The sequence below is a fragment of the Tenrec ecaudatus genome, chromosome 5 (genome assembly GCF_050624435.1).
Source record: "Tenrec ecaudatus isolate mTenEca1 chromosome 5, mTenEca1.hap1, whole genome shotgun sequence".
Lineage (NCBI taxonomy): Eukaryota > Metazoa > Chordata > Mammalia > Afrosoricida > Tenrecidae > Tenrec > Tenrec ecaudatus.
The window spans coordinates 14,865,027-14,880,292 of NC_134534.1; the positions used below are offsets into that span (position 1 = coordinate 14,865,027).

General features: G+C 50.4%; 2 protein-coding genes across 3 annotated transcripts in view; one reads left to right on the plus strand and one right to left on the minus strand.

Moving 5' to 3' along the window:
• NSMCE2 (NSE2 SUMO ligase component of SMC5/6 complex) overlaps positions 1–5,593 on the minus strand; it is a 274,588-nt gene extending 268,995 nt beyond the window's left edge. The window contains exons 1-2 of one of the 2 annotated variants that reach the window (XM_075549277.1): positions 5,471–5,587; positions 47–196 (exon numbers count right to left, since the gene is read on the minus strand). The gene's annotated coding sequence lies outside the window, so the exon portion shown is untranslated. Of the gene's footprint in view, positions 1–46; positions 197–5,470 lie in introns of both variants that reach the window. The other variant, XM_075549276.1, reaches the window with a different exon arrangement.
• A 44-nt stretch (positions 5,594–5,637) lies between these two features.
• Positions 5,638–15,266, plus strand: part of WASHC5 (WASH complex subunit 5) — a 50,991-nt gene continuing 41,362 nt past the window's right edge. The window contains exons 1-3 of the mRNA XM_075549278.1: positions 5,638–5,803; positions 13,273–13,583; positions 14,338–14,483. Of these exons, the coding sequence (XP_075405393.1) occupies positions 13,398–13,583; positions 14,338–14,483 (332 nt within the window). The 5' untranslated portion in view covers positions 5,638–5,803; positions 13,273–13,397. The remainder of the gene's footprint in view (positions 5,804–13,272; positions 13,584–14,337; positions 14,484–15,266) is intronic.

The following is a 15,266-nucleotide window of genomic DNA, read 5'->3' on the forward strand; positions in this document are numbered from 1 at the left end:
AGAGAAACTTGGCTTGTGTAAAGCCCTTTGGATTTCAGGGGTTTACCTTTCGTAACACCAACTATTGTAGAAACACACGCGCGTGCACGCGCGCACACACAGTCCTTCAGAGGCCACGAATATGACTCAGAGATGACTCCGTTTTTTGGCCAGTCTTGATTCTGGTACAATCCTCCAAGATCTACAACGGTGCAATCTGAAAAAAATGATTCTGCGGTAACAAAACATTCTGTAATCTGCACTCTCCAACATGATGGCTACTGACCTGTGAAGCAGCCCAGGTGGTGCAGTGGGTTACACATTCAGCTGCTAACCACAAGGTTGGTGACTCAAACCCCCCTAACTCTCCATGGAGGAGGGCCAAGGCTTTCTGCTCCCATGAAGGTTTCCAGGCTCAGAAACCCACAGGGGCAATGCTACCCTGCCTTATAGGGTTGCCGAGTCGCAGGCAGTGAGTTTGTCCACAGCTGGCATCTTAGCACTTGCACGGGGGCTAGTATGACTGAAGAACTAAGTTTTAAACTTGATGTCATTTCAGTGAATTTAGATGTCAAGTGACCCATGGCAAGCAATGTGGTGACAGTGTGGTTCTAGAGGCATGGTGATCAAAAGGAACCAGGGTCAAACCTCTGGGACAATGTCACCGCATGAGGGCAAGGCCAAAAGCCCTGCTGCTGGGTTCCAGCTCACACCTGCACAGTTTATCCCGAACACAACGTGTCCACACCTGGCTCGCTGCTCAGTGGGTGGCTGAAGACAAACTCGGTCACACGCTTGACTTGGCCTCCTTGGACTGCCTTCGAAACAGACAAGTCGCAGGGGATCTGCTGGGCCAGTGAAGTTCTAGGCAGAGCGATCTGCTCAGAAGGTTCAGCGGTGGCTGTTTATTGGAATTTCCCAGGAGTGTTTCTGATAGATTTTCTCCAAGGACATGGGAAGATGGTGGGGGTTACTAGGAAGTGTGAGGAAGCTGCAGTAGAGAACATGTCCCAGAAAGCGGCTCCCAGGAGGTGTTTCCCTCACCCACGCTCCTGCACCCACATCCAGGGTGGCTAGGGCAATCCTGCAAGAACTTCATTGGGACCCCTTATCCCAGCCAAGCTACAGCCCTGAACTGGCCCCTTTAGGCTTCTTTTCGTTCCCCACAGTCAAAGAACACTGACATACACTGTGAGCCCCTCCAGGAGGCTCAACTGCTGCACTGGTGTGGGGTAAACGGAAGAGGGCAGAGGCTTTGGTGAAGGGACGGAGAGATGGAAACTCGCCCTCAGAAATGTACAGACCTAGAAGGAGGATATGTTGAGAAGCTGCAGCTTCAATTGTGATAGTTTTGTTTAATAAAGGTTGCTGTGATTTTTTTTGTAGTAGTAATACTTTTTGACTGGCAGTTGGGTCAGTAGGGTGTGTTAATCTGGGTAGACTAGAGAAACAAATCCAGAGACATTCATATGTGTACATATGAAAGAGCTTTATATACAAGACCAATTGAATATTGAGAAACCATCCCAGCCCAGTCCAGATCAAGTCCATAGGTCCGATATTCGCCCATAGGTCTGATACCAGTCTGTCAGTTCCTCTTCAGACTCACACAGCCATACAATAATGCCGAATGCAGGAAGATCACAGGCAATGGGTGGATAGTCTTATGGATCCAGTGGCGGTAGAAGCATGTCAGCATTGACAGGGGTCTCCATGTGGTTCCTCCAGCTCCCAGGGCTCTTGTCAGAAGGAATTTCTTACAGGTGTTAGCTTATGTTCCACCTCCAGCAAGCTACTTATCTCCTTAGCGCCTTCAAATGAGGTATCAAACCGCTACCTGATTTACAGGCTAAACTCTACTCCTTCACTCTTAAGTCTCAAATTGACAACAGATTATGTAGCTACCACAGTAGGGCCTGTCTTCCTGGAACATCGATTGCATGTAAACACAAGAGAGCAGGTCTGTATTCAAATCTGTATTTGCTGCATGGTGGGAGCAGCACAGACTAGGGGTTCAATGTGCAGCGTCAGGAGCCAGACTGCCAGGGCCTGATGCCTGGTTCCACTGAAACACCCTGGGCATTGCAGAGAACAAATACAAGTCTCTACAAGGTGGCGAGACAGCAGCCTCACTGGGGCAGGGAACCTGAGCAACGGCACCATGCTGTTTTAGTGGGCTGTCATTTTGTCTGAAATACTCCTGACTGGGTGGTCGAGCAGCAAACAACCCCCACTGAACAACCGACACAAACAAAAACATTCCCAAGGAAAAAATTGCTCTATCTAACCAAAGGACCAAGAAGGGGCAGCCCAGCACGCCAGAATGAGTTCAGTGGTTAAAATGCTCATACACTAACCCATTCACTCCGTGTGAGAGTTGGACAATGCGTAAGGAAGACCGTAGAAGAATCGATACATTTGAATCATGATGTTGGTGAAGAAGATTCAGAAGATGCAGCATATATTCTTGTGGACTGCCCAAAGAACAAGCAAATCTGTCTTAGAAGGACGGCCAGAGTGCTCCTTACAGGCAAGGAGGTGGGGACTCTGTCCCGTGTACTTTGGACACGTTGTCAGGAGAGACCAGGTCCCTGGAGAAGGTATCATGTTCGCTAAAGTCTAGAGGGAGGGGGGGAGTAGTGAAAAAGAGGAAGGCCCTCAACAAGATGGATTGACACCGTGGCCACAACAATGGGGTCCAACATAGGAATCATTGTGAGGATGGTGCAGGCCTGGGCCATGTTTCATTCTGTTCTGGATAGGGTCACTGTGGGTCAGAACTGACTCCATGGCACCCAACAACAACAGCAACAGTGCTGGTGATCTGCTCTGTAAAGATGAGAACCAATAAAACCCCATGGGGCAGTTCCACTATCACATGGGGTCACTAGGAATAAAAAATTAACTTGGTGGCACCTAGTGACAACAGTGGCAGAAGCCAAAATTCTTAGGTGACAACTGTTCTGCTCTAGCCAAACACCACACACAAAACACATGCAAACCGCTGTCACCCTGCAGCCTCATTCCCACCAGCAAAGGCTTAGACTTCCTCCCAGATGGGACTGTAGCAAGTGGCTCCTCCTGGCACAGGTGAAGTGGGCAGCTCAAACGCCCATCCTGCTTGGCCCTGCTTCACCCTTCCCGCTGTGTTGGTGAAAACGATGTGAGGAGTCTGCATTTCACTCCATCCTCTGCCCTGTGACCTACTGGCAATAAACACCAGCTCCTCTGGTGAAGGCCATGGGGAAAGCAGTAAGAAGGCACCCAGCCAGGGATGCATCAGGGGAATCTGAGGGGGAGCTTGCATTCCCACCCCTGCACAGCCATGATGAGACCAAGTGAGGAGGTGGACCTTTACATAATAACACGCCAGTGCCTCCCCTCACCCACCAGCCATCAGCCCAGTGTTAGAGGCGGCTACATGGAAAATCAATACAAGATCAAAGGTCTTGTAAAGTCCCAAATGCTCCAGATTCCATCAAAAATCACTCATGATATTAACAGCTAGTAAAATCTCAACGTGACTGAGAAAAGACAATCCACGGGTGTCGAAACCAAGAAGACAGAGGCCAGGAGCAGCTGACGAAGTCTGAGAGCAGCCACCGTGAGAAAACGTGCTGCCACATGCAATTACAAAGATGTTTAGAACAAACTAACACTTGGGAGTCTCAGCAAATAAACATAAGATGTGAAAGCAAAGCAGATGAGAAATGGTGAACTAAAAAGTTGCATAACTAAAATAAGTATCTCAGCCGATGGAGAAGACACACAAAACAACCAATGAAATTGAAATAGAACAACAGAAATTACTAAATCTCAACAAATAGACTAGAAAGATGAAGCAAAAATAAAGAAAGATGAACAAGGCCTCTGGGGACACAGGACTTCTAAGAAAAGACCTAACATTCAAGTCACTGGCATCCTAGAAGAGGACAATGTTTTCTGTTCTTTTCTTAAGAGCTGAAAACTTCTCAAATTTGGCAAAACACAAAAACCTAAAGTTGCAAGGAAGTTCATGAACCACAAACAGGATAAAAACCCCAAAGCCACACTTGTTACTGTCCAGCCAATCCCAACTCAGGGCGACCCCACATGCTAAAGAGCAGAACTGCTCCATTGGGCTTTCTTGACTCCGATCCTTAGGACAGCAGGTCGCCAAGCCTTTCTTCCGTGGTACGACTGAGTGATTTCAAATCGCCAACCTTTAGGTAAGTAATCAAACACTTAACCTTTTCGCCAATCCGGAAGGTCTACATAGGAGAAGCGCAAAGAGATCTCTATCAAGGTGCATCATATTCAAGCCTCTATAAACTAAAAACGATGACTCTTGAAATCGGGGCAGCAGAGACAACTTGCCTCCCGTTGGCCCCAGCTCAGAGCTTCCCTACGAACCACCAGAAGGCAGCCTTTTTCTATGGGGCAAACCATTCCGATTCCAGATCCATCAGAAACCACGGCGACCAGAAGGAGCAGCCGTTTTCAGGAGCTGAAAAATAGAACTGTCAATCCACAATAATACACCCAGCAGAGACCATGCTCAGGCATGAAGACATTCTCCAGCGAGGGAAAACACAAGAGAGGGAAGGTGGGGTGGAAAGGGGGCACTGATTACAATGATCTACATAGAAGTCCCTCCCTGGGGGAGGGATGACAGAAAAGTAGGTGAAGGGAGACGTCTGATAGTGTAAGACATGACAAAATAACAATAATTTATAAGTTATCAAGGGCTCATGAGGGAGGAGAGAGACAGGAGCGGGGAGGGAGTGGGGGAAATGAGGAGCTGGTACCAAGTACTCAAGTAGAAAGCACATGTTTTGAGAATGATGATGGCACCAAATGCACAAATGTGCTTGACACAATGGATGGATGGGCGGATTGTGATAAGAGCTGTATGAGCCCCCAATAAAGTGATTTTAAAAAAACCAACAGCAAGGGAATGCCACCAGCTGACCTACCCTAACAGAATAGCTACAGAAAGCACTCCTAAACGGGAAGAAAATGATGAGCGGTGTCTCGAACTGTCGGGAGGGAAGAACAATGGAAAGAATTAAAATACGGGTCAATACAAGGACTGTTTCCTTCTGGAGCTAAGTGCCATAAAGTCGCCGTGGCTGATAAAACGATTTTTTTTTAAAAAGTCGTGGTGGGAGTTAGCCTGTCGTTTTCGCCCATCTTCAAGCCAACGTACTGGAAAAAGAAAGCTGACGTGCAGTTTTATTGACAGGACTCGCCCCGTGCTTGGAAAGACAGTTAAAACCAGATGCCTTCGGGTCGAATGATCGTGGTCCCTCCGCCCCAGGCCGCCCCACCCCACGCGGGGTTCAAGGCTGGAGAGCGCGTCTCGGGAGGGGAGGCCAGCTGTCCGGTCTCTCGGCGCGTAGGGCGCCAGGGTCCAAACCCAAGTTGACTCATGTCGGAACCGCGCGGGCGCCCGGAGCGAGCCCACCGGCCGGCCGCCACCCCCGCCACGGCCCGCCCGGCGCGGCCTTACCCGGCTGCCGGGCCTGTCTCCGTCCGCCGGCACCTCGACTTCCCGCCCCGCGGCCGCGGCACCTTCCCGGCCCCCCTGGCGCTCGTCGCGGAAACGCGGAGCGGGACCCGACGTCATCCGCCGTCGCCGCGGCGCGGCCACGTGACGCCACGCCCGCGCCCCGCCCCCTGGTCACGTGACAGTCGAGGGCGCCCGGGGCGGAAGCCGCGATCCATCGCCCTCGGGAACGGCCACCGGGGCCCCTTGCTGGGGCGGCAGGGTGGGCGAGTGCGTGGCGACGCGAGGCGTGACCGCTGGCGCTGCGCGAGCGCGGCCGGCGCGGCCCGGTGACAGGTGAGTCGGGCGTGGAACGCGCGCCCTCGGCTTTCACTTTGCCCGCTGCCTTCCGCCGCCCGGCCGAGGGGCGTCCGCGGCGGCGACGGCGGGGGGGGGGGTCTCGGCGCTGGGGGGGGGCGGCTGGGACCCAGGCCGCGGGGAGCAGCAGTGCACCCTCTTCGCTTGCACTCGGATGCGAGGAAACGCCACCCATCCTTGGGCGCATCCTGAGGCGGAGACGCTCACCTGCTGCACTCTTCCAAGTTCCCGGGAGCAAGCTGTGCGCGCCTGCTCGTCTTCTTTCCGAAGAGTGCTTGATGAGGGCTTTTACCGGCCGCAGACCCGGAACTGAATTCTGTAATGGGCCAGGAGTTTAGGCAAGTCGTTTGCCCTTCTCTCTACCTTGATTTCCTCACCAGGGACGGAGTAAGGAGCCCTCGCGGGGCGGGGGGCGCTATGGGATAAGCTACAAGGCTGGCTGCGCCCAGGGGTGCTCCTGAACCCTACGGAGCGTGGCTATGAGTTAGCATCATCTTGATGGCAGTGAGTTTGGGTTTGCAGTTTCTTGATTGCGAAAAAGTAGTTCAGGGGTGGTCTCACAGTTGGGGGGGGGGAGAGTGGGTAGGCAAGTAAGGGAAGCAGTCTCTCTCCGAAATCAGTGGCTGGAGAAGGGGGCTGGTTACTGCCTCTCTCCACGATGGGCACCTTGCCTTGGTTCTGCGGCTTCTGTCATCTTTCGGACCTGAGTGAACTGGGCCATGTCACAACATCTCTGAAAGGGAAATGCCAACCACCTTTGTCTTGGTCAACAGCCACTGTATTTTGTTCTTGATAATGGACTCCTGGAAGCAAATGCTTCCTTTATGGAACTGAGGTTGGGGTTAATGTTACATGGGCCTGCCTTTGTCTTGTGAGTCAGCAGTGGTTTGTCCCAGAATAATTGAATTGCCTTCCGAAACCCTGGTCTGTACTTGGGATAATTGGTGCGAGTGTGCTAAATGCCATTTTTGAAAGCAGGCTGTCTTTTGCGAAGGATTACTTTCCGAACTGAAAATTGCAGCTTCATATCACATTCTTTTATTTTTTAAATTTTATTAGGGGCTCATACAACTCTTATCACAATCCATACATATACATACATCGATTGTATAAAGTACATTCGTACATTCTTTGCCCTAATAATTTTCAAAGCATTTGCTCTCCACTTAAGCCCTTGGTTTCAAGTCCTCTTTTTTTTCCCTCCCTCCCCGCTCCCCCCTCCCTCATGAGCCCTTGATAATTTATAGATTGTTATTTTGTTATATCTTGCCCTATCCGGAGTCTCCCTTCACCCCCTTCTCTGCCGTCCGTCTCCCAGGGAGGAGGTCACATGTGGATCCTTGTAATCAGTTCCCCCTTTCCAACCCACTCACCCTCTACTCTCCCAGTATTGCCTCTCACACGCCTGGTCCTGAAGGTATCATCCACACTGGATTCCCTGTGCCTCCAGCTCCCATATGCACCAGTGTACAACCTCTGCCCTATCCAGTCCTGCAAGGTAGAATTCGGATCATGGTATTTGGCGGGAGGAAACATCCAGGATCTGGGGGGAAGCTATGTTCTTCATCGGTACTACATCGCACCCTGACTGATCCATCTCCTCTCCTAAACTCCTGTGTGAGGGGATCTCCAGTGGCCGACAAATGGGCTTTGGGTCTCCACTCTGCACTTCCCCCTTCATTCACTATGGTATATATATTTTTTGGATGATGCCTTATACCTGGTCCCTTTGGCACCTCGTGATCGCACTGACTGGTGTGCTTCTTCCATGTGGGCTTTATTGCTTCTGAGCTAGATGGCCGCTTGTTCATCTTCAAGCCTTTAAGACCCCAGAGACTATCATTTGATAGCCGGGCACCATCAGCTTTCTTCGCCACATTTGCTTATGTACCCGTTTATCTTCGGCGATCGTATCATGGAGGTGTGCAGCCAATGATATGATTTTTTTTGTTCTTTGATGCCTGATAACTGATCCCTTCAGGATCACGTGATCACACAGGCTGGTGTGCTTCTTCCATGTGGGCTTTGTTGCTTCTGAGCTAGATGGCCGCTTGTTTATCTTCAAGCCTTTAAGACCCCAGACACTATCTCTTTTGATAGCCGGGCACCATCAGCTTTCTTCACATTTACTTGTTCACCTGCTTTGGCTTCAAATTGTGGTGACTACATTGGTTAACAGAAGGGACAGTTTTACTCATCTTTGATTTTCGCCTCCTCTCATTGCTTATGTCAGTCCATATATAAAAACAAAACAAAAACAACATTGCTTTCAAGTCCAACTTGAAGTGGCCCAGAGTAGAACTGCTCCAAGGAGTTTCCAAGGCTCTAAGTCTGTACAGAGACAGACAGCCACTTCTTTCTCCCATGAAGCAGCTAGTGGATTCAAACTGCCAACCTTCAGGTTAGGAGAGTGCTATAACCACTTTGCTCCCAGAGCTCCCTCACTCCATATCAGTGTAGAAAATTACACTGTAGACAACCTCAAAATTATCTGAAATTCACCTAGCTAAAGTTCAGTGTGACTTGACAAGCAGACAGGAAAAATGAAAATGATTTGTTAAAAAACCATGCCTTTATGTGCACTGTGTGGTATACTCCCAGGAGAGAGAGTTCTAGACACCTTAGTGGCTACACACACACACAAACACACACCGCTCTCTGTTTCTGTCCTTTGCTTTCCTTGCTGTCCCTGAAACATCTAGCACAGTCTTAACCCGAGAACTTTGCATTTACTTGTAATCTCCTCCTGGAATGCCATGTTCCTAGATTATTAAGAATTGCTTTATAATAAACTTCCCATAAATTTTAGTGGCTTAAGACCATGGACATTTATGATCTCACATTGTCCGTGTTTAGAAACCAGGTGTCTGACTTGCGTTGGCCTCAGAGTTTTCTGAGGCTGAGTCAAGTGTGAGCAAGGGCTGTACTTTCATCTGAAGGCTCAACTGGGGTGGTAGTGGGAATGCACTTCCAAGCTCACTCGTGGGATTGTTGGTAAGCCTCTGTCCCTGTCACATGAGCCTCTCCATGGGCTTTCTCGTTTTGGTTTTCCGTACAGCGAAGCCCTCTTATTTCATGTGGAAATAAAAGATGGCACTGATAGGAAGGTGGCCACGAGCAGAATGCTGTTGCTACAGTATCCCTGGTGAGTGGTGTTGGTGAGCTCAGTAGTTATCTTTGCTACGCAGGCTTCCTGATTAATAACATATGGGCCCAGTACAATGATTCCAGTGCCCATGACTTGCCAGACAATGACCTGTGGAAATTAACAACTAGAGGCAAGAAATGCAACAAAGATAATGACACAATTCACCCTTTCCAAAAAGAATATATTTTCAAAGGATTGGGGGTACCTTTGGGAGAGGGAAATGATGTCTTGAAACTTCTTTTGCAAAATCTCACCTCTGTAATGGCATACCAGATGCTGTGGTGTGCAAAAAATTCACTGCCACCAAATCGATGGCAACTCCAGCGACCTTACAGGGCAGGGGGAACTTCCCCTGTGAGTCTCTGAGACTGGAACTCGTAACTGCAGCAGAAAGCCCCGTCTTTCTCTCTTGGAGCAGCTGGTGATTTGGAACTGTTGACCTTGAGGCTAGCAGCCAAACACGTAACCACTATGCCACCAGGGCTCCTCCGTGATGTCCAAGACATCGTATTATCAAATTCACGATTTGGTGAGACCCTATATTCCCCTGAGATAAAACAGCTCTTGACTCGGTTTTCCCAGTGGATGAATACATTTATTACAAGTCTAGTCTACATTTGATGTAACATGGACCTTCTTTTTGTCACCAGTTTTAATTATGTCCTATGGGAAGACATCCCCCACTGCTGTGGGGTACTTGTGGATCTCGGGGTGGCATCACTTCATAGCATTGCTCAGCTGGGAGTTAGCTCTGCAAACAAGGACCCCTTGAACTTGATGTAGGAGAAGAACCTGTGAACGGCAGTACCCTTCCCAATTGCATTGTAGTCTTTTCCCAAAGGAAGACTGATGGCGCAGTTCCCTTCACAAAAATGCAACCGCGGTAGAACAAGACAGCCGAGAAGGTGGGCCGTAGAGGCGCGTGCAGTCAGAGGCTACAGAATTGCCCCATTGTCTTCACTGCCCAAAAGCAACAGCCAGAGAGTGCAGCTTTGTAGTCATTGTAGCATCACAAGAAGGTGACCACTTGTAGGGTCGGTACGCAACCCTGAAATTCTGATCCGTAACCAGCCAGCCCAGGCTTAGTCCCTCAAAGCCACTTCCACTGTAGTCTTTGTCCAGCTTCTGAGAGTCGGAAATGTGAACGTGGCATAGTGGTGGGCTGGACTTCACTTGCTTGAGCAGGGCCGGGACAACTGGGACCCCGAGATCCTACTTCAGCTTTCTTGCTTCTCCTCCATGTTGTGTCAGGACACGTGGCCCTTCCTCTTGGGAACACCCGTGATCTCTCCGACTTAGATAGCGAGTCTGCCTCCATGGCCGCTCAGAGAGCCAGAGTGGGAGCCACCAGGGCCTCTGGGGGCGGAGACTTGGCACAGTGATTACAGCATGGCACAGGCCCAGTCCAGGTCTAGGGCCGGGAAATCCTCTAGGGCTAGAGCAGCGTGAGCATAAGGGCTGAGGCATTGTGGGCAGCCATTCTGGAAACCAGCTACCACCGGGCTGTAAGGAGATTGCCTCCCTGACCCCTGGAACGAAGAGAAATGATCCCAAGAGTCTGAGAGAACGGGAGAGTGGGACCAGTAGGGTACCAGATGCAAGTGACCTGCTTCACGAAGTGTGGAAACCCCTAGGGGCCCTGCGGTTCATGACGTTCTGTGCTCCATGACTTTGATTCACGGCAGCCCCATCTGCTGCAGAGCTCAACTGCTGCCTGGGGGTTTCAGGCTGTGACCTTTCTGAAGCAGACAGGCCTCTCTGGAGCACCTGTGGGTGGGCTGGAAATACCAACCTTTCAGCTGGTAGTGGAACACTTTACTGTTTGCGCGCCACCCCGCACAACTCCTCTTCGGGCCTGGATAATATTTTCACTTTTGTGAGTCTTTCTCACCTCCTCGTGCAACCCACACCCCTCCCTTTGCCATCTGCCTCACCCCAGCGCTCCGCACCTCCATCTGCAGGTGGAAGCTCGGGGGAGAGAAAGGCTTGTGGAGTCAAGACGGCTTATGGAGTTGCCCCTGAGAGGTAGCAGAGCTCGCGGGGCACCGTAGGTTACATGCTGAGCTGCCAACTACGAGGTCGAGAGTTCAAACCCGACAGCCCCTCTGTGGGAGAAAGACGAGGCTCTCTGCTCCAGTAAAGGAGAGTCACTGTGAGTCTGAATCGACGTGGCGGCAGCGAGCTGAGTGTTACACGCTGCAGAAGGTGATTCGAAGGCGGGGCAGGCGGCTCTGAGATGCTGTGAGACCAAGGTCACGACACAGCAGGGTTTTTTTGCTTGGATGTTGGTTGGTTCTTTCCCAGTAAAGTCTTTTTCTTCCTTTTCTACTCAGTGTCTGCCTCCCCTTCTCTCGCTTCCACCCCCATCAGCTCATCTCCCTCTGATGTTTCTCCATTCACACGTATGAGCTTTACATTTTTATCTTTTAAAAGACTACCAGCAATGCTGCTAGAAGCGTCCTTTGGCTGTGTCTGTAGATGTAGCGTGTTATTTCATGGGGCTAGAAGCCCAGACATGAGATTACTAGGTCAGGAGTAGGTGTGTTTTTAAATTCCATACACGTGGGTTCAGTTTCCCAGAAGACTCATACCCGGAGCAGGTGCTGTCATGTGTCTTAAATCACACAACCAGCCTAATGCCAGTAAAGTCCTTGTTGCTTTTTGCTTTAATTTGCAGTTCCTTCCTGCTTGGTGAAGGCGCTCTGGTAGTGAAGCTAGGTGGGCGTTGGCCTGCTGACCTTGGGGTTGGCAGTTCCAATCTACCTGCCACTCTTCTGGAGAAAGAGGAGACTGCCTACTCCAGGAAACTGGCATAGGGTTGCTCTGAATGGGAACCGACTGCTAGGCAACTAAGGACCGTTTCATGCATTCGTCACTTGAACTACTCTTATGCAAACCCCCTCTTTGCTGCTGTTGCCCGTTTCTCCGTGGGGTTCTCTGCTCTCTGCTTTTCAGCCATGCGGTGGCTTTGCTGGTTTTAGAAACCCGCACTCGGGCTACCCTCTGCTGGCTGGTGGTGCATCAAGGAAAAGCGTTCTCTGGTAGCTCTTAACCTGGCTTTACTATTCCTGGGTTGTCATCTCGAGCCCAGCATTCCTCGGAGATGTCCATTTATGAAAGATCGCCTATTCAGACGGGGGAACTGCGTCACCTGCAGGGGCTTCATTCTAAAAGCATCCCTTTCCTAGCAGAAGCCCAAGGAAAAACTCCGTGCTGGCAGTGCAGCGGCTGCGACACTTAGTGTCGCTCCTTCCTGACCCCGCCCTGGAGCACATCACCTCTTCCTCCACTTCTTCCCTGAGGCATCCGGAGTGGGCAGGTGTCTCTGTGTCCTTCCTTCCCAGGAGTGTTGTCATTTATGTAACTGTCACATGTACCCGTCAGTGCCAAGGCATGAGTTCAGCTCAGGGGACACAGAAATTAAGTGTCCTTTTCTTTTCCTTGGCTGCAATCTTCCTCAGGCCCACCTCCGAGTCACCCAGGGAACTAGTTGAAAATGGAGACCTTAGGACTGACTCTAACCAACTGAAGCAAAAGCCCCAAGATCCTTTGGGGACCTGAGATGCAGCCAGACTTAAGAACGACGGCATCAGAATGTAGTTCCTTGGATATCTTTGCATCCGGGCAGACAGAGAAATCCACATCCCCAAGGGCTCAAATCTAGGAGACTGCACTTTGCCTTCAAGAAACTGCAGAAGGACTGATTTGCCATCTCGACACTCTTAGTACACTGAGCGCTTCTAACTTTTGTCCTGCTGTGCTCCAGCATTCTGGGAACAGATTCTACTGACAGGGCCAGACCATTATGTTACATTACGAGAGACCTGTGCACCACTCCAAGTTAGCCTTTATAAACCATCTCCACAGCCTTTTGCAGAACTTGGCATGTAGAAGCTTCACCCTGCAATTCCATCTCTAGGAAAGAATGGGGCAAACCCCTCAGAGGCATGCACAGGGCGGCTTCGCGCAGCTTTGTCGACTGTGACCGTAATTACTTGCTAAGCTATCAGACAGAAGGGGACAGCTTGCGTCATTGAGGCTCCAGCAGAGCCATCACACGTGCCCTGTGGACCCTCCTCCCAAGCTCAGCAGCAACGCACCCTTTCTCAAGGGGAGCAGCTCACCCAGGGCTGAGGGGGGAAAGACATGCCTTCCATGACAGAAGTCACCATTGAAAAGAAAATGTAGAGGGCTTGGGAGGGAAAAAGAGTATGTTGGCATTGCATGTGCATATGCACACACTCCCTTTAAAAATGATTTTCTTCTTAGCTAAAAGAATACCATTTTTGTTGGCGTGCAGGTTGTTTAATGGCGCAGCCAGTCTGCCAGCAGACTCAGCTTCATCTCAGGGTCTGCAGGCTCCCGCTCTGAGGCCCCCGAAGCAGTCCTGCCGGCGAGGGCCCTCAGGAGTCGGCCGGCCTCACCATGCTGGATTTCCTTGCGGAGAACAACCTCTGCGGCCAGGCAATCCTGCGGATCGTCTCCTGCGGCAACGCCATCATTGCCGAACTCCTGCGGCTCTCCGAGTTCATCCCCGCTGTCTTCAGGCTGAAAGACCGAGCCGATCAGCAGAAGTATGGGGACATCATATTTGACTTCAGCTACTTTAAGGTAATCCTCCTCGCAGGCGTGTTCAAGACCATCTTCCCCGCCGAAGCCTGCTCCCCTGGGCCCTCCAAGACACTGAGCGATTAAGTTCCCATATGCTCGAGAATAAGCCGACCTGAATGTCAGCCAAGGCACCTAATTTTATCACAAAGATGGCATTAAGTATGTGCTGGAGGGGGGAACGGGGAGGGAGGGGGAAAATGAGGAGCTGATACCAAGGTTTCAAGTAGAAAGCAGGTGTTTTGAGAATGATGATGGCAACATATGTACGAATGTGCTGGATACAAATGATGTATGTACTGGTTGTGAAAAGAGTTGTATGAGCCCCTAATAAAATGATTTTTTAAAAAAGAATGTGCTGGAAAACTCGGCTCATACGCGAGTATATGCAGTAATTGTGGAGAAAGAGCCGAAGAGGAAAGCTTTTGCGGCAAATTCAATGTCAGTGATTAACTTGAAAGTACAGCAGTGCTGCTGAGTGGGGCTCCGGACACAGTAGACTCCACGGTGGGACCCCCACGGCAGAATGCTGCCTTCCCACAGCAGCGCCCCCTTAAATGCATGTTCCTCTTGGTTGCCATTCCGATCCACTTCTTTCCATGATTTTTTTATTATACATCTCACCCCCTCTCCTTCAAGGGTTGTATAGAAGAAGCCTTTTAAAGCCTAAGAACACATTTTGAAAGACTCTTTAGACACAGTTATCCGCAGGTATGCTTTTCTTCATGTTCCCCCTCCATGTGCTTCTCCTTCCCAGGGCCCAGAGTTCTGGGAAAGCAAACTGGAAGCTAAGCCAGAGCTGCAGGATTTAGATGAAGAATTCCGAGAAAACAACATAGAGATTGTGACCAGATTCTACTTAGCGTTTCAGAGTGTGCATAAGTACATCGTCGACTTAAACAGGTGTGGACGAATTTCCCCTTAGCTACTTCTGGTCATCCTGATGACTTGATGGGCTACAGCAGGGGTCCTCAAACTACGGCCCGTGGGCCACAGGCAGCCCGCCAAGGACATTTATCTGGCCTGCTGGGTGTTTTTTTACTTCAAAATAAGATATGTGCAGTGTGCATCGTAATTTGTTTATAGTTTTTTTTTTAACTATAGCCCGGCACTCCAACAGTCTGAGGGACAGTGAACTGGTCCCTGTTTACAAAGTTTGAGGACCCCTGGGCGGCAGTTTGCATTGCTACTCGCAGTAGTTCAAACCCACCAACCAGATGCTCCACGGGAGAACGATGAAGCGTCCTACTCCTGTAAGGGTTCACCATCCCAGAACCCCACAGGGGCAGTTCTGCTTGGTCCTGCAGGGTCTTTATAAGTCAAAATTAGCTCGATGGCAGTGAGCTTGGTTTTATAGCTTCTAGTCATCAGCCGAGAGGGTAGTAGGACTGACTGGGGCCTGCATCTCTCTGAAGACCTGCACAGCTTCTGTCTGCCTTCTTCCTGGGATACTGCCCACCTGATGGGTTTTAGAGGGTTGGGGTCATTTCCGCCTCTCGTGAGGCATCCAGTCATTTTGGTTACACAAAGTGACCTGGCTTTCAGTCCTAGAGTGTATCATGTGCTCCTCGAGTCTTTCGTGTGAGAAGGGTGGGGGGAGGTGGATTTTGCAGTTAACAGTTAACTTCCTGTCTTTTCTAGAGGTCTGAGGACCGGCCTCTGCTCATTCTTATCCTTCACCTTGGC